The 20,105-nt window shown below is 43.0% G+C and overlaps 1 protein-coding gene across 1 annotated transcript in view; it reads left to right on the forward strand.

Moving 5' to 3' along the window:
* LOC126094923 (Down syndrome cell adhesion molecule-like protein Dscam2) overlaps positions 1-20,105 on the forward strand; it is an 873,814-nt gene that overhangs the window by 601,860 nt on the left and 251,849 nt on the right. Inside the window, exons 10-11 of the mRNA XM_049909573.1 lie at positions 12,772-12,925; positions 14,521-14,672. Of these exons, the coding sequence (XP_049765530.1) occupies positions 12,772-12,925; positions 14,521-14,672 (306 nt within the window). The remainder of the gene's footprint in view (positions 1-12,771; positions 12,926-14,520; positions 14,673-20,105) is intronic.

Below are 20,105 nucleotides of genomic sequence, written 5' to 3' on the forward strand. Positions count from 1 at the left end.
CTCCCCAAATAGCAAAATTCCTTTACTACTTTAAGTGTCTCATTTCCTAATCTAATTCCCTCAGCATCACCCGACTTAATTCGACTACATTCCATTATCCTCGTTTTGCTTTTGTTGATGTTCATCTTATACTCTCCATTCAAGACACTGTCCATTCCGTTCAACTGCTCTTCCAAGTACTTTGTTGTCTCTGACAGAATTACAATGTCATCGGCGAACCTCAAAGTTTTTATTTCTTCTCCATGTATTTTAATACCTACTCCGAACTTTTCTTTTGTTTCCTTTATTGCTTGCTCAATATAAAGATTGAATAACATCGGGGATAGGCCACAACCCTGTCTCACTCCCTTCCCAACCACTGCTTCCCTTTCATACCCCTCGACTCTTATGACTGCCATCTGTTTTCTGTACAAATTGTAAATAGCCTTTCGCTCCCTGTATTTTACCCCCGCCACCTTCAGAATTTGAAAGAGAGTATTCCAATCAACATTGTCAAAAGCTTTCTGTAAGTATACAAATGCTAGAATCGTTAATCTTTTTTCTAAGTTAAGTCGTAAGGTCACTATTGCCTCACGTGTTCCAACATTTCTACGGAATCCAAACTGATCTTCCCCGAGGTCGGCTTCTACCAGTTTTTCCATTCGTCTGTATAGAATTCGTGTTAGTATTTTGCAGATGTGACTTATTAAACTGATAGTTCGGTAATTTTCACATCTGTCAACACCTGCTTTCTTTGGGATTGGAATTATTATATTCTTCTTGAAGTCTGAGGCTATTTCGCCTGTCTCGTACATCTTGCTCACCAGATGGTAGAGGTTTGTCATGACTGGCTCTCCCAAGGCTGTCAGTAGTTCTAATGGAATGTTGTCTACTCCGGGGGCCTTGTTTCGACTCAGGTCTTTCAGTGCTCTGTCAAACTCTTTACGCAGTATCATATCTTCCATTTCATCTTCAACTACATCCTCTTCCATTTCCAAATTATTGTCCCAAGTACGTCGCCCTTGTATAGACTCACTATACACTCTTTCCACCTTTCTGCTTTCCCTCTTTGCTTAGAACTGGGTTTCTATCAAAGCTCTTGATATTCATGCAAGTGGTTCTCCTTTCTCCAAAGGTCTCTTTAATTTTCCTGTAGGCAGTATCTATCTTACCCCTAGTGAGATAAGCCTCTACATCCTTACATTTGTCCTCTAGCCATCCCTGCTTAGCCAATTTGCACTTCCTGTCGATCTCATTTTTGAGACGTTTGTATTCCTTTTTGCCTGCTTCATTTATTGCATTTTTATATTTTCTCCTTTCATCAATTAAATTCAATATTTCTTCTGTTAGCCAAGGGTTTCTACTAGCTCTCGTCTTTTTACCTATTTTATCCTCTGCTGCCTTCACTATTTCATCCCTCAAAGCTACCCATTCTTCTTCTCCTGTATTTCTTTCCCCATTCCAGTCAATTGTTCCCTTATGCTCTCCCTGAAACTCTACAACTTCTGGTTCTTACAGTTTATCCAGGCCCCAGCTCCTTAAATTCCCACCTTTTTGCAGTTCCTTCAGTTTTAATCTACAGTTTATAACCAATAGATTGTGGTCAGAGTCCACATCTGCCCCTGGAAATGTCTTACAATTTAAAACCTGGTTCCTAAATCTCTGTCTTACCATTATATAATCTATCTGATACCTTTTAGTATCTCCAGGGTTCTTCCATGTATACAACCTTCTTTCATGATTCTTGAACCAAGTGTTAGCTATGATTAAGTTATGCTCTGCGCAAAATTCTACCAGACGGCTTCCTCTTTCATTTCTTAGCCTCAATCCATATTTACCTACTATGTTTCCTTCACTCCCTTTTCCTACACTCGAATTCCAGTCACCCATGGCTATTAAATTTTCGTCTCCCTTCACTACCTAAATAATTTCTTTTATCTCATCATACATTTCATCAATTTCTTGGTCATCTGCAGAGCTAGTTGGCATATAAACGTGTACTACTGTATTAGGCGTGGGCTTTGTGTCTATCTTTTCCACAATGATGCGTTCACTATGGTTCAAATGGCTCTGAGCACTATGGGACTCAACATCTTAGGTCATAAGTCCCCTAGAACTTAGAACTACTTAAACCTAACTAACCTAAGGACATCACACACACCCATGCCCGAGGCAGGATTCGAACCTGCGACCGTAGCAGTCCCGCGGTTCCGGACTGCAGCGCCAGAACCGCTAGACCACCGCGGCCGGCTCGGTCACTATGCTGTTTGTAGTAGCTTACTCGTACTCCTATTTTTATTCATTATTAAACCTACACCTTCATTACCCCTATTTGCTTTTGTATTTATAACCCTGTATTCACCTGACCAGAAGTCTTGTTCCTCCTGCCACCGAACTTCACTAATTCCCACTATATCTAACTTTAACCTATCCATTTCCCATTTTAAATTTTCTAGCCTACCTGCCCGATTAAGGGATCCAACATTCCACGCTCTGATCCGTAGAACGCCAGTTTTCTTTCTCCTGATAACGACGTCCTCTTGAGTAGTCCCCGCACGGAGATCCGAGTGGGGGACTATTTTACCTCCGGAATATTTTACCCAAGAGGACGCCATCATCATTTAACCATACAGTAAAGCTGCATGCCCTCGGGAAAAATTACGGCTGTAGTTTCCCCTTGCTTTCAGCCGTTCGCAGTACGAGAACAGCAAGGCCATTTTGGTTATTGTTACAAGGCCAGATCAGTCAATCAACCAGGCTGTTACCCCTGCAACTACTGAAAAGGTTGCTGCCCCTGTTCAGGAACCACACGTTTGTCTGGCCTGTCAACAGATACCCCTCCGTTGTGGTTGCACCTACGGTACGGCCATCTGTATCGCTGAGGCACGCAAGCCTCCCCACCAACGGCAAGGTCCTTGATTCATGGGGGGGGGGGGGAGGGGGGGACCAACGAAGTTACTGAGTGCAATTCTGAACCTACGGAGACAACCGAAATATTTTTCTCATTGAAAGTAAAACAATTAACCCACTTATGCAAAAAAAAAAAAAAATTAAAGTAGAACAACATGAAAAAATGTAATATATAAGCTAAACTCCCCATATGTTTTAAGATATCCGGCCGCTGTGGCCGAGTGGTTTTAGGCGCTTCAGTCTGGAACCGCGCGACCGGTACGATCGCAGGTTCGAATCCTGCCTCTGGCATGGATGTGTGTGATGTCCTTAGATTAGTTAGGTTTAAGTAGTTCTAAGTTCTAGGGGACTGATGACCTCAGATGTTAAGTCCCATAGTGCTCAGAGCCATTTGAACTACTTGAGTCATTTGAACCATTTTTATTTTAAGAAGTGTACCTAAGCACAAAGTTCATATACCCTCGATACGAATTGTAATATGTAAATGATAAAAAAGTAAGATATAAGAAATGTGAAAGTTAGTCAAAGCATGTTTGTTGCCATTTGAAGTCATCAGAACACTAACAGCTGTGTGTGCTGATCGGTGCTAACCAAAATTAAGCAGTAAAAATCGACAGATGGAGCGCAAGTACGGACAATTACAATTCCAAAACCTAGATGAAATTGCTATTATCTACATTATAATAAATGCAAATTTCGAAACAAGTACTAGATGGTAATTGGCAATTGCGGCTCAAATTCGCAGCAGCTGTGTTATGAATACGTGATATCGCATAGTAGTTATCAAAAGGTAAATATTTAAGTAAGGGCAGAAATCAAGAAATGTAAAATGCATTTTTGAGCCAATTTTGTACAGATAAAAGGTGTTGTAATCGACATTTGCTATGGTGCATGCACACGCTGGGATATGCCGCCTCAGTGACAGTGGCTGACCATTGGCCTTTAATAATTATTTTATTAGATTGATTACTATACTTCCAATGGCGGAAAGGGACGCCCGTCCCTCTTGCTGACGGCAGGGGAGTTCCTGATACCGTATGTGCCTTAACCGAGGTCGTCCACCCAGTCCACTGTTCACCTGCGAAAATTTGGAGGCAGGCTGTTGTGAAGAGCCAAGACTGGAAAGCCTTCTCCAAGTTGGCGCACCAAGGAGCTGCCTACGGGAGGTACCTGACGGTCGGCGCTGGACGCTGTGTGGACACCAACAACCCCTTGGAGGGGGGAGGGGGGGGGAGGCGGTTGGTGACACTTCCCGGTCTCCAGTGGAGACGCAGACAGTGGCTTCCACATTACAGCAGCAGCACAAACTGTATGCTTTAGTGACCGACAGCTGTATTTTGGTTGGTCGTGTGATGCAACATAGTGTGCAGTGACGAGTGTGTCGTATGACGAGTAATATTACGTGGAAGGTCCGTGGATGGAGGGCAGTATGTTATGGTTGTTATACGGCACAACGCAGGACGTGAGAATGATTTCTCTAAAAGCAAGAGCCGTGTAGTTTTGTTTATAAGTCGTGAGTGTGATTGATTTTGTTTAGGCCATTGTACAGGAGGCTATATTATCGTCCTGGGAGCAAAAGTGATTTCGTTAATACCATTTTATCGAAAATTAATCTATTATTTAACACCATAAAAGAGATTTTTTGTATGTCATATTGAACAGAATGTTGTATTAAGAAATTTGCGTAGGTAGTACTGTAGTTAGTTCATAGTAGTTTTGATTTAGTGAAGTCGTATGGGGCTGGGAGATCTCAATGTGCAGGTTCAGCCACCTGAACTGGAAGGGAATTTTCTCGCACCTGTAGGCACTTTTTCTTCACAAAGTGCGAACATTGTGCGTTGTTTAACTGTAGCTATTAAGTATAGATGACTGCAATGGTTTTGTGTAAAGTATGGTGTCATGTAAGTGTTTTATGATGGTGATGAGAGAAGGAAGATGGTGAATCCTGATGCCAGCACATAGCCTATTCTTCCCAAATAGCCTCGTGATCAACACCCCTGTCCAAATGTCAGCACTGCTGCATGCCCTCACTTCACGAGACACTTGAAATTTAATTCAGGACATTGGAGCAAATACTGGTAAACAGAGACTATGTACCACAACCCCACCAGTTCTCTCTGCTATAAAGGCAGTGAACATGAATGGTCACCCATCCAAGTACTGTCGATATTCGTGTTAAACTTCAGCGATCTGACAGGGACCAGCATGTCCACTGTGGAACGACCGTTGACTTAGCTTTAGTGGCTAGTTCGTGATAGGACTGTCATAGATCCATATCTAGTCGAGTGCTAATGTAAAGAACGTTAATTAAATCAAAGAGTGTCTTATTATTTTGGTTCAAATGGATCTGAGCACTATGGAACTTAACATCTGAGGTCATCAGTCCCCTAGAACTTAGAACTACTTAAACCTAACTAACCTAAGGACATCACACACATCCATGCCCAAGGCAGGATTCGAACCTGCGACCGTAGCGGTCGCTCGGTTCCAGACTGTAGCGCCTAGAACCGCTCGGCCACCCCAGCCGGCTTATTGTTTTGTCCTGCATTTCATTGCAGATGTTAATGATGCTCTCATTTCTCTGTTAATTGTAATCATTTATCGTAAACTATAATTTTCCTCATTTTGTCTACCATGGTGAGGTCGATATAAATTTTATTTTCATTGTGTTAAAGGTAATTTATGTTGTTATCCTCTTCTTGAACCCTGCATTCATGAACTGTATTGGGCTGTAGCTTCGGTTTTATTTTGTTATCGTTTCTTTATTGTAAACAAGAATATTTTGTGTTTGATAAAGTCTTTGTGAAATGGAGGCTATGAACAGCCGGAGCTCCATTCCACCAAATTCCTACGCTACAGCTGATAGCAGAGTGTGGTTCTGCAGTGTCCTGGAGTGTGGCCCATAACCAAGTAGCATTAGAATGTAGATACGAGGCTGTATCTTGCCTTCTTGTGCACTGTAAAAGATTTCGTTGCTAGGAACGCACCAGGCCTGGCATGGCTGTGCAAGGAGGAGCTGTCATATGTGATGGCGGTACATGCACAGGTCTCTGGTCTCTGCGGGCACGGTGGCGAAGCTATTCCAGCAGTTTTGGCAGGTCACGGATGAGCTACTGCAGGTTGGTGGCAGGGAAGCACTAGGTCGAGATATTGGGATTAAGGATGTAGAGGCTTATCTCACTAGGGGTAAGATAGATACTGCCTACAGGAAAATTAAAGAGACCTTTGGAGATATGAGAACCACTTGTATGAACATCAAGAGCTCAGATGGAAACCCAGTTCTAAGCAAAGAAGGGAAAGCAGAAAGGTGGAAGGAGTATATAGAGGGTCTATACAAGGGCGATGTACTTGAGGACAATATTATGGAAATGGAAGAGGATGTAGATCAAGATGAAATCGGAGATACGATAATGCGTGAAGAGTTTGACAGAGCACTGAAAAACCTTAGTCGAAACAAGGCCCCCGGAGTAGACAACATTCCATTGGAACTACTGACGGCCTTGGGAGAGCCAGTCCTGACAAAACTCTACCATCTGGTGAGCAAGATGTATGAAACAGGCGAAATACCCTCAGACTTCAAGAAGAATATAATAATTCCAATCCCAAAGAAAGCAGGTGTTGACAGATGTGAAAATTACCGAACAATCGGTTTAATAAGCCACAGCTGCAAAATACTAACACGAATTCTTTACAGACGAATGGAAAAACTAGTAGAAGCCGACCTCGGGGAAGATCAGTTTGGATTCCGTACAAATACTGGAACACGTGAGGCAATACTGACCTTACGACTTATCTTAGAAGAAAGATTAAGGAAAGGCAAACCTACATTTCTAGCATTTGTAGACTTAGAGAAAGCTTTTGACAATGTTGACTGGAATACTATCTTTCAAATTCTAAAGGTGGCAGGGGTAAAATACAGGGAGCGAAAGGCTATTTACAATTTGTACAGAAACCAGATGGCAGTTATAAGAGTCGAGGGGCATGAGAGGGAAGCAGCGGTTGGGAAGGGAGTGAGACAGGTTTGTAGCCTCTCCCCAATGTTATTCAATCTGTATATTGAGCAAGCAGAAAAGGAAACAAAAGAAAAATTTGGAGTAGGTATTAAAATCCATGGAGAAGAAATAAAAACTTTGAGGTTCGCCGATGACATTGTAATTCTGTCAGAGACAGCAAAGGACTTGGAAGAGCAGTTGAACGGAATGGATGGTGTCTTGAAGGGAGGATATAAGATGAACATCAACAAAAGCAAAACGAGGATAATGGAATGTAGTCGAATTAAGTCGGGTGATGCTGAGGGTATTAGATTAGGAAATGAGACACTTAAAGTAGTAAAGGAGTTTTGCTATTTGGGGAGCAAAATAACTGATGATGGTCGAAGTAGAGAGGATATAAAATGTAGACTGGCAATGGCAAGGAAAGCGTTTCTGAAGAAGAGAAATTTGTTAACATCGAGTATACATTTAAGTGTCAGGAAGTCATTTCTGAAAGTATTTGTATGGAGTGTAGCCACGTATGGAAGTGAAACATGGACGGTAAATAGTTTGGACAAGAAGAGAATAGAAGCTTTTGAAATGTGGTGCTACAGAAGAATGCTGAAGATTAGATGGGTAGATCACATAACTAATGAGGAAGTATTGAAGAGGATTGGGGAGAAGAGAAGTTTGTGGCACAACTTGACCAGAAGAAGGGATCGGTTGGTAGGACATGTTCTGAGGCATCAAGGGATCACCAATTTAGTATTGGAAGGCAGCGTGGAGGGTAAAAATCGCAGGGGGAGACCAAGAGATGATTACACTAAGCAGATTCAGAAGGATGTAGGTTGCAGTAGGTACTGGGAGATGAAGAAGCTTGCACAGGATAGAGTAGCATGGAGAGCTGCATCAAACCAGTCTCAGGACTGAAGACAACAACAACAACAACTATTTGGTTAGTCATCTTTGAGTTTGTGTACGTGTTCCTATTTCAGAAATGTGAGTCACCTTCCCAGAGCCAGATGTGTAGGGTTGCTAGCTCATGTGTGTCGTGTTAATGATGTTGTCAGCTGTTAATGGGGAAACTAGGTGAAGTGGTAAGGAGCTGGGTGGAGAATATAAAAGTGCTGGGACCACAAATTAAAGTATTTCTTAACAACAGTTTATTAAAAACATTCATAATCTCTACAATTATAAAAATAAACCAATAATACAATGTCAGGAAACAATTCGGTTAAAAGAACCTGCAGTTCAAGTAGTGATCAAAGCGTAAAAAGCCAAGACAAACAAAAAAACTTCTTAAGGCCACATGACATGTGTCTTCCAAAACGTAGTACTAATGAGTAGCAAATCAAAGCCAATAAAAACATAATTCCTCAACAGTGACTGTTAAATACTTTGATCAAATTAGCAACTGCCAAATTGGCTTAGAGCCCAATAACAGGCACAATTAATCAGGAAGTCAAATAACTTAAGATTACAAGCAAGCACAATACAAACCAAAACATAGCAAACTGCAAAACTGACTTAAGGACCAGTTGGAGATATATTTCATTAGTTCGCAAAAACTTCTAGGTAGTACAACACAATACAGTACAGTTAGCAAGGTAACAGTATAAGGCGAATACAGATCATTCTTGCAAACTGCACCAATATCGTATCGCAGTGAAGTAAATGGTAGCAGTACGTTTACCAAGAACAGTTACAGTTTAAGAACGTAAATACTAAAACTAAAATTTTAGCCAGAGCTAAAACTTAAAATTTTTCTTAAAAAGGAACTTTAACAGCATTATAAAAGAACGTCATATACTGACTTAGCGGTCAGTGGCCCCACAAACAAATTTTACAGTCGGTGAAGAAGCTTTAAGGTTAACCTGAATTTCACCTAAGACGCAAGAAATCGGTTATGGCTGTATGTTCTGACCATCACTAACCTCTTGTAGCCTAAAGTCGATTTATTAATTTTGAAGTAAGTTAATAATTTGGCCGGCTGTTCACATTTTCACAGCACTTGGCACGGTGACTTAGCGACACATTGCAGCGAGATGTAGCAACGGCAGAACTGGTATAAACAGTTTTAATAATACTCGTCTTTTAATTGTCCTTCGTTGTTGAAAGTTGTAGGCTCGCAGTCCATTCTAAAATGCTACTTTTTATACTAGTCTAGAGGATGCTCGGTTTCATTTTGTTTAAGGGGCTCCAGAAAGGCTCAAAATCATGAAAAGTTCAATTTTTACTTTTTTGCGTTTTCTGAATCTGCAGACTATTACATTTTAATAGATATATAATTTATTCAATTCTGAAGACTACAACTATTTTTAAATTTTTTTTGAAATGTGTTCTGCATGGGCGTGACCCACTGTGGCGCTGTTAAACTGCTGTCAAATGGTGTTATTATTAACGTCCGTGTTCGTCAGGTACATTTTAGTGATGTGACATAAAGTATGTGTTGTGGCTAACCTGTGATGGTTCAATATATATCGCTGGTGTGATTGTCGATTGTTTCATGTTTATTTACTCTGTCGTTATCTCGAAAATATTCGTAATTAATTCTGTTTCTTGAGTCTCTGTTTTGTTGAAGTATAATAATGAGTAAAAGTAAAGTTATTAGAAATCCTCTGAAGGCTTTTAAGAAAAGGAGAAATGTTGGAAAGCCAAAGGTATGTGTTATTACTGTAAATAATAACATTCTAACATGGTACGAGCGATGCTTGCTTTAGACAAGGAACGCCTTCGGGCTGCAGACAGGGCTGTAAAGAGTCTAGAAATACAAGCAAGAGTAAACAGGAGGAGGAACAAGAGGAAGCTGGAGGAGGAGTTTGCAGAGGATGAGGATAATCCATCCTATGGACCTGGAATGCACTAAAAAGTTAATCCAATCTTTGTCGCTCGATTCCCAAAACTTTTATTTTCTCATGCTAATTACATGTTTTCTAAGGATCTTCCAAACATATTTGTTTCAAACTTTCAGTAAATGTCACACAGTACCTTCTGCATAATTTAACACAGCCTTTTTCCAAAAAACTGTATATTTTTGAATATATAAATAAAAAATTTCAAAAAATGTTGTGAATTTTCATTACAATTGAAAAAAAATCATCTTTAATAACTGAACTAAAATTTTGTAAAATCCCTGTGTTAAGTTGTAGCCCATATTCCAATAAATAATCTGTAAAAAGTTCAACTTCCTACCTCAAATACTTTGTGAGGAAAGATGTAATTTATAAGCGTTATTTTAACATTGCAAGTATAGGGCGTTCCGGAGCCCCTTAATAATATGAACACTGGCGGACTTTCTGTTGTTGAACAGATATATTTGCAGTCATTTCACTTCACAGACAAACAACAAGCACATAACTTATACTTCATCCTCGCACTACAAACTCGTACCACTAACTGCCCCAAAGCAAAGATTTAACTTTAAAAATTGTAGCAAAGAAAATACTATCAAATATCGATCTATTTGTACACAATCGTCTTTGAAACACATAAAATAAAGTGTAAATAATTGTTTATCACTGCTCATCATTTTAAGAAGTCCATAATGGTCAACGTAATTACATTGTTTATATATGTTGAAGTTTACACATTTTCGTATAGCTGTATGGTAGTGGGTATCTGGGTTTTGAGTCTTCAACTTGGGAATCCGTCATTTCATATGATCCAAGATCAGTTATCACATTTACCTCACTATAACCAGTTTTATTACCATGTCCGCACATAAACAACTGAGGCAGCCGCTGCTAACGGACGCAGCGCATGGCTCAGCAGGTGGCAATGAATTACGGCTCGTTCCCTTGCAGAACCACATTGAAGCGCCAAAGTAACCAGTATAGGCGTGCGTGCTCAAATACAGAGATAGGTAAACAGGCAGAATACGGTGCTGCGGTCGGAAACGCCTATATAAGACAGCAAGCGTCTGGTGCAGTTAGGATACAGATCCTGTACACCTCCCGTAAACTTGATCCTCCTCACCCTCTCGTCTCCCCGATCCTTTCCCACCCCCGCCCGCTGCCGCGCCTATATTCGCACGTCCCCCCCCCCCCCCGGTCTCCATCTCTCCACCCTCCTTACCCTCTCCCAAGGTGGCTTCCGCCAGCTCCCCCTCCCTGATGATGTCCTCGTCCCCTCCATACCCCTCCTATCAACTTTGACCCTGCCCCCCCCCACTTCCGGTGTCCTTTCCTTTCGGCACCCTCCCTCCCTTCTCTTCTCTTCCCTTCTTTTTCCTTTTCCCCCATCCCCTTCCTCCACCCCTCTTCCCCCAGGCTTCCCCTCCCCCTTCCTCCCTCCCCCCTATCTCCCCTGCCCGTGGCATCTCTGCTCTCCCCTCTCGCTCTCCCACTCCCCTTCCTCCTCCTCCTCTCTTGGCAGGTCCCCGGACTCGCACACGCATAGTGAATATTCGCGCGCCGGAGATCATCGCCATCAGTATCTCGTGTGTGTGCTTCATTTTGTGTTTCGTGCAGTTACGACTCCACTGTTCACATGTGCCATCGCCGTTCTCCGTGTTTTGTGCGCCGTGTCCGCAAGTGTTAGTGTTTTTATCGTCCAACGTGACCGGCTTCATGTCTATTGTTTTTTTTTTTTTTGTATCTCCATTTTTTGCCCGCCGTTTTTTGTATTGTCTGTATCACCTCTATGTCATGTTATTGTTTCCACGTAAGGCTGAAGAGCAGCGTACTGTGCTGCTGCCAGCCCGCCTGTATAGGTGATTAAAATTACAATAAAGGAAAAAAAATGGTGCAGTTGTTACATCGATTATTGCTGCTACAATGGCAGGTTATAAGGGAAATGGGACATAGCATCTCCGAGATAGCGATGAAATGGGGATTTTCCCGTACGACCATTTCACGAGTGTACCGTAAATATCAAGACTCAGGTAAACTCTCCGACATCGTTGCGGCCGGAAAAAGATCCTACAAGAAGGAGACCACCGACAACTGAAAAGGATCGTTCAACGTGACAGAATTGGCATCCTTCCACAAATTGCTGCAGATTTCAATAAGTGTCAGTGTGAGAAACATTCAACCAAACATCATCGATATGGTGGGGTTTCGGAGCCGATGGCCCACTCGTGTACCCTTGAGGACTGCACGACACAAAGCTTTACGCCTCACCTGGGCCCGTCAACAACGACACTGGACTGTTGATGACTGGAGACATGTTGCCTGGTTGGACGAGTCTCATTTCAAATTGCATCAAGCGGATTGACGTGTACGGGTGTGGAGACAACCTCATGAATCCATGGACCCTGCATGTCAGCTGGGGACTGTTCAAGCTGGTGGAGACTCTGTAATAGTGTGGAGCATGTGTAGTTGGAGTGATATGGGACCCCTGATACGTCTAGATACGACTTTGACAGGTGACACGTAGGTAATCATCCCGTCTGATCACCTGCATCCATTAATGTCCATTGTGCGTCCCGATTGACTTGGGCAATTCCAGCAGGACAATTCGAGACCCCACACGACCAGAATTGCTACAGAGTGGCTCCAGGAACAGTCTTCTGCACTTAAACACTTCCACTGGCCACCAAACTCTCCAGACATGAACATTATTGGGCATATCTGGGATGCCTACCAACGTGCTGCGCACCACCTCCTCGTACTCTTACGGATTTATGGACAGCCTTGCAGGATTCATGGAGTCAGTTCCGTCCAGCACTACTTCGGACATAAGTCGAGTCCATGCCACGTCATGTTGCGACACTTCTGCGTGCTCGCGGGGGCCCTACACCATATTAGGCAGGTGTACGAATTTCTTTGGCTCTTCAGTGTATTTTGCACGAACTCTGCACGGCATCGCTCGAAAACTGGTGACTTGGCCACCTGTTTTAGCGCACTGGCAACGGCGAACAGTCTGTGTGTGAAGTTACGAGGTCTGACTGGAGGGCTGCGTCGCGTTGCAGACACGGTGCCGGAGCTGCAGTGGACGTTCGTGGAGCAGGCGCTGAGCCCGGGCAGCCCCGTGTCGCTGCGCTGCGCCGCCGCCGGCAGCCCGCCCCCGCAGTTCACCTGGCACCTCGACGGCCGGCCCCTCACCGCCTCCCGCCTCGGCCACAGGTCGGTATCGGCGCCAGTGTGCGCCGCTCTCAGCTTCTACAAGACCTGTGCAATTCGCTCCATCACCCCGACTGACGTCCAGTTGAATTCGTCAGGAAAGTAGCGCCGGCGCATATATTCTCCCTGTATAGAAATTTGCTACCCCAGGTATTGCTTCATTAACCATGTACATTTTCGACTAATTTTCTAAGGTAAGATTTCGTAGCACTTTCGCGTGATCCCAAATTTTGGTAGAACAGCTTCTGCTCAGAAATTCCTGCAATTCGAAAGATTAAGCTTGTTATTTTTGTTGTGGTCTTTGCTCCGGAAACTGGTCTGTTGCAACCCTCCACCGTAGTCCATCCAGAGCGTGGCTCTTCATCTCCGCATAAGATTAGATTAGATTAATTATTCATTCCATAGACCTATAAAAGAGGGAACTCTCCTGGGTGTGGAACATGTCAGATAAACACATTACAAAAACGTAATTAGAAAAACTTGAGTTTCATTAATTTTAACGATCCTCAATCAATGAACAGTAAAATTATGTACACGAATTAAATTTAAACTTCTAATATTTACAGGTTTAACACTTACATCTGCTTTCATCAGATCCATCATTCAGACATTTGCTTGTTTCTTGGCTATTAGAACCAAGTATTGTCAAAAATTAAAGTAAATTACTCATTTCAGTGATCCTCAGTTAAGAAGGGTCAGATTATGTACAAGATTTCAAATTAAACTTCCACTATTTACAGACTTAAGACTTACATCCGTTTTAAGTACATCCATCATTCACACAGCAGGTAGTTACTTGGCTGTCACAACCAAGTATTGTCAAAAATTAAAGTATAATAAATTTTCATTAAAATGGTCTACTGCACTTGTTGAGAAACTCATGGATGGAATAGAAGGAGTTGGCCACCAAAAATTTTTTAAAATATGTTTAAATTGTGCCTTGTCTGAAACTAAACTCTTAATGGTTGCTGGTAACTTATTGAAAATATCGTTGCTGAATTCTGGACTCCTTTCTGGGCAAGAGTAAGTGATTTTAAATCTTTATGTATACTGTTCTTATTCCTAGTATTGATACTGTGTACTAAGCAGTTAGTTGGAAAAAGAGATGTATTATTTACAACAAACTTCATTAAGGAATAAATATACTGAGAAGCTGTGGTTAATATGCCCAATTCTTTGAATAGGTTTCGACATGATATTCTTGGATTTACACTACTCATTACTCTTATTATACGCATCTGTACTCTAAAAATTTTTTCTCTGTTTGTGGAGTTACCCAAAAATATGGCACTATATGACATAATGGAGTGAGAATATGCAAAATATGCCAGTTTTTTTATATTTATATCTCCTATGTCTGACATCATTCGCATTGCAAACACAGACTTGCTTAGATGCTGCAACCTGCATCCACTAGAATGCGATAGATTTCTTCTTTTTTTTTCAGTTTAGTTGGACAGTACCTGTCATAACCGCAAAGAAATATCTGACAGCTCGAGAGGCACGTAGATAACTTGGCAGCCGCCAAGAGATGCACTTCCTGCTTCAATAGTGCTCAAAACCATAATCCGTGTTTTGTTTCATCTGTTTGTTCGCAGGTACACTATCGGACAGTATGTGGACCAAGTCGGTGATGTCATCAGCCACGTGAACGTCTCATCCGTTCGCGTGCAGGATGGCGGCTTGTATACCTGCAGCGCTGCCAACTCAATGGGCATCACATCTCACGAAGCCAGACTAAACATTTACGGTTGGTGTTCACTTCAGCTTCCATAGGCCCTTCTCATGCACAAACGTACAGCTTTTACTTTCCCAAAGCGAAGTATTAAACTCAAAGCCACTAAGCGCTTCTTTGACACTCTCCAGGTATACACTGTATTTAAGGACGCGACCTAATCCTGTCAAGTTTGTCACAGCTGTTGGTAAGTTGGTATAAAGAGATGGAATTAAGAGATATGCAACTAGTTTCATAGTAAAAGATTTGGCGTTTTTTTATAATGCGACAGGGTTTCGAGAATATGTCTCCTATGCTTACAGTCCAGAATTCTGTTATTTTATTTTCATTTGGAACCTAATTTTGAAAAACCACATTTCATTAAAAATGGCAGCAGCTGTTCTCACTGTCTATAAGCAGCTGCCTGCGTACGCGGCATGTAACTTGTTACTGTGGAGCATAGTCGAGCAGCTGAGGAACCTGGAACCATGTCAACAGAAGCCCGTATGATGGAGCACGAAACGTTCGTGCTCCGAAGTTACTGATATTGTTCATTATTAAAGGCAGCAATAACTAAAAGCTACAAGGACGAAAAAAAGCTCAAAAGAAAAAAAAAGCCTCTTAGTAACAAGATATATATCATATGCAACAATCTGCTTCTACTCTTAAAAATATATGTGAACTATGGACATATAATGTCAGCCGGGGGCTTCTGAAGACACTATGTTTTCAGTTAGGTACAGCTGGTCGCTCAGGTTCTACAAAACCACACAAAAGTGATGAAGCTTTGTTCTTCATGGGAGACGCTTTCTACATCTACATCTACATCCACACTTCGCAAGCCACCCGACGGTGTGTGGCGGAGGGCACCCTGAGTACCACTATCGGTTCTCCCTTCTATTCCAGTCTCGTATTGTTCGTGGAAAGAAAGATTGTCGGTATGCCTCTGTGTGGGCTCTAATCTCTCTTACTATATCCTCATGGTCTCTTCGCGAGATATGCGTAGGAGAGAGCAATATACTGCTTGACTCCTCGGTGATCAGAGGCGCTACAGTCTGGAACCGCGCGACCGCTGCCGTCGCAGGTTCGAATCCTGCCTCGGGCATGGATGTGTGTGATGTCCTTAGGTTAGTTGGGTTTAAGTAGTTCTAAGTTCTAGGGGACTAATGACCATATAAGTTAAGTCCCATAGTGCTCAGAGCCATTTGAACCATTTTTTGACTCCTCGGCGAAGGTATGTTCTCGAAACCTCAACAAAAGTCCGTACCGAGCTACTGAGCGCCTCTCCTGCAGAGTCTTCCACTGGAGTTTATCTATCATCTCCGTAACGCTTTCGCGATTACTAAATGATCCTGTAATGAAGCGCGCTGCTCTCCGTTGGATCTTCTCTATCTCCTCTATCAACCCTATCTGGTACGGATCCCACACTGGTGAGCAGTATTCAAGCAGTGGGCGAACAAGTGTACTGTAACCTACTTCCTTTCTTTTCGGATTGCATTTCCTTAGGATTCTTGGAGACGGACCCGATCGTTGGATGACGCTCATAACACATCGTATCTCGTGAATATAAGCGCAATTATTTCGGAAGCGGCGCATCTCAGTTTGGATAAGGAAATGCTACAGGCAACAAAACTTTACTACCATAATAATCCAATCATTTCTCAGAAGTGGAAGTTCGACGAAGGTTTACGCAGTCTGCAACACCGTGCTATGTCAAGACGAAAACGGTGACCACTGTCATCGCCGTAATGGGTTTGTTCAAACGTGTGCTGCTTGACTCAGAAAAAACAAAAAAATGGCTCTGAGCACTATGGGACTCAACTTCTGAGGTCATTAGTCCCCTAGAAATTAGAACTCGTTAAACCTAACTAACCTAAGGACATCACACACATCCATGCCCGAGGCAGGATTCGAACCTGCGACCGTAGCGGTCTCGCAGTTCCAGACTGCAGCGCCTAGAACCGCACGACCACTGCGGCCGTCCAGAAAAATCAGTCTGTGAAAAGCAGTACGTTACTAATACTACTCTCAAGGGCATTTGAAATTATCCGTTCAAGATCTAGAAACAGTCATATGTGGTTCGTAATTCATTATATTCCTTTACCACACTAGTCAAAACGTTGATCTTCCCATAGTACGATCAAACATTGCCTCATCGTACCCTTGTTACCAAGGGCAAAGAGGCGTCACGAAGGACGGCACTTTCCTAGTTGCTGCTGCAGGACGATACGTACACTCCTGGAAATGGAAAAAAGAACACATTGACACCGGTGTGTCAGACCCACCATACTTGCTCCGGACACTGCGAGAGGGCTGTACAAGCAATGATCACACGCACGGCACAGCGGACACACCAGGAATCGCGGTGTTGGCCGTCGAATGGCGCTAGCTGCGCAGCATTTGTGCACCGCCGCCGTCAGTGTCAGCCAGTTTGCCGTGGCATACGGAGCTCCATCGCAGTCTTTAACACTGGTAGCACGCCGCGACAGCGTGGACGTGAACCGTATGTGCAGTTGACGGACTTTGAGCGAGGGCGTATAGTGGGCATGCGGGAGGCCGGGTGGACGTACCGCCGAATTGCTCAACACGTGGGGCGTGAGGTCTCCACAGTACATCGATGTTGTCGACAGTGGTCGGCGGAAGGTGCACGTGCCCGTCGACCTGGGACCGGACCGCAGCGACGCACGGATGCACGCCAAGACCGTAGGATCCTACGCAGTGCCGTAGGGGACCGCACCGCCACTTCCCACCAAATTAGGGACACTGTTGCTCCTGGGGTATCGGCGAGGACCATTCGCAACCGTCTCCATGAAGCTGGGCTACGGTCCCGCACACCGTTAGGCCGTCTTCCGCTCACGCCCCAACATCGTGCAGCCCGCCTCCAGTGGTGTCGCGACAGGCGTGAATGGAGGGACGAATGGAGACGTGTCGTCTTCAGCGATGAGAGTCGCTTCTGCCTTGGTGCCAATGATGGTCGTATGCGTGTTTGGCGCCGTGCAGGTGAGCGCCACAATCAGGACTGCATACGACCGAGGCACACAGGGCCAACACCCGGCATCATGGTGTGGGGAGCGATCTCCTACACTGGCCGTACACCACTGGTGATCGCCGAGGGGCCACTGAATAGTGCACGGTACATCCAAACCGTCATCGAACCCATCGTTCTACCATTCCTAGACCGGCAAGGGAGCTTGCTGTTCCAACAGGACATGGCACGTCCGCATGAATCCCGTGCCACCCAACGTGCTCTAGAAGGTGTAAGTCAACTACCCTGGCCAGCAAGATCTCCGGATCTGTCCCCCATTGAGCATGTTTGGGACTGGATGAAGCGTCGTCTCACGCGGTCTGCACGTCCAGCGCGAACGCTGGTCCAACTGAGGCGCCAGGTGGAAATGGCATGGCAAGCCGTTCCACAGGACTACATCCAGCATCTCTACGATCGTCTCCATGGGAGAATAGCAGCCTGCATTGCTGCGAAAGGTGGATATACACTGTACTAGTGCCGACATTGTGCATGCTCTGTTGCCTGTGTCTATGTGCCTGTGGTTCTGTCAGGGTGATCATGTGATGTATCTGACCCCAGGAATGTGTCAATAAAGTTTCCCCTTCCTGGGACAATGAATTCACGGTGTTCTTATTTCAATTTCCAGGAGTGTATATGCGTATCTGCAAGAAAGTACTTGAGAAAATATTAATAATAAAATATTTGGAATAATGAAGCTCAGCACTGAGCACAGCGGAAATTATTTGGAAGACGGAAAATATATGAGAGTGTATTGTAAAAATTTTCCTTTACCGCTTGCACATCAAATCATCGACTGTGGATACGTCCTACATTACACACACAACTGTTAACCGTAGTTAGAATGTAACATTTAAAACATGTCAAAGATGTCATGTGTCAGTTCCCAACGAACAGTCTAGGTAGTCTCCGCAATCCTTCTTGTCCAACAAGTATACTTCAAGTCCACTTCATTGTGTTAGGATATTCCAAACTTGCCTTTTTTCATTTATTAGCTCATGCTTCATTTAAGGCCTTATTTATGTGTGCAGGCTCAATATTTCATAATATCTCGTAATTGTAATTTACTGAAATGAAAGGAGTCGAAGAAAAATATAGTTAATACGTGATTTTTCGTGTTACAGCACATACAGCACACCAAATGAAAAGTAGGAAAAAGACAATTCAGAAGTGCTTATCTGGTCCAGCCATCCTGATCGTGGTTTATGACAATTTTCCCAAATAAAGCCAACGAATGTTGGAATGGTTTTAATTTATAGGCTGTCACCGACATTTTTCCAATTCGTTGTCCATTACTGATCATTGTAAAAACAAATAAACGTCTGCGCTCTACTGTCTTTTTAATTTCGTTTTAGCCGTTTTTATTTCACCGCAATGGCATTTATTTTCCTCTAAGACTGCGCTTGAAATGAAAATTTGGATGACCATGTGTCATTAGTACAATGGCCAATGGAGTGCAGATAAATTAAGAAGTAATAAAAGACGAAGTGAGCAGTAACACTTTCAAAGACAGGAATTTTCTGAATATTGTGGGAAGCGAAGAAAGCATCAGAATTTCAAGCAGTTGAACCCTACAAAGGTTACCGTTGAACTGAACTGCAAATATTTGTGAGGAAAGTTTTTTTTGGTATTTTGCACTGATCGTACGACATCAAAAATCGTCTGGCACGAATAAACTGAACGACACATATGTAACATTAATTTTTTGAAGTAACGTGTGTGTAGAAAATAACTTTTTAATGTCGTAATACTTTTCTTATATTTAAATCTTAAATAAAACCATTTTTACTTTTGCAACAATTGAATATTATTTTAAAATTACAAATAGTCTTTCTTTGGAAATTTTTATAAAACACCTTTATCTCTTCATATCATGTGCTAGGAAGATCAGGGATATTTTAAATACACAGCCTGACAAAAATTTGAAGCATCCAGAAGGGGAGGATGAAACAAAATTAAATTTCACTGGCTGACGGGGTATATGGTATTACCTCAGTGTTTGTGGTACGTAACAAAATTAACAAAGATCTTAGCAGTGTGAACCCATTAGCCAGTATGGCGTTGCACCTCCCTCTGGGCGTTGTATCTTCTCCTGAGGCAAGATAGCCCACACCTGCTGTTAACGTTCCCTGATATCCCTGATACTGGCCCCACACATGTTCTATCACGGACACATCTGGAGATCTTCCTGGCCACGGGAGTACCAGAGAAATGCAGGAAGATCTGCAGCGGATAGGCACTTGGTGCAGGGAGTGGCAACTGGACCTTAACATAGACAAATGTAATGTATTGCGAATACATAGAAAGAAGAATCCTTTAATGTGTGATTATATGACAGCGGAAGAAACACTGGTAGCAGTTACTTCTGTGAAATATCTGGGAGTATGCGTACGGAACGATTTGAAGTGGAATGATGATATAAAATTAATTGTTGGTAAGGCGGGTGC

The sequence above is a fragment of the Schistocerca cancellata genome, chromosome 1 (assembly GCF_023864275.1).
Source record: "Schistocerca cancellata isolate TAMUIC-IGC-003103 chromosome 1, iqSchCanc2.1, whole genome shotgun sequence".
NCBI classification, from domain to species: domain Eukaryota; kingdom Metazoa; phylum Arthropoda; class Insecta; order Orthoptera; family Acrididae; genus Schistocerca; species Schistocerca cancellata.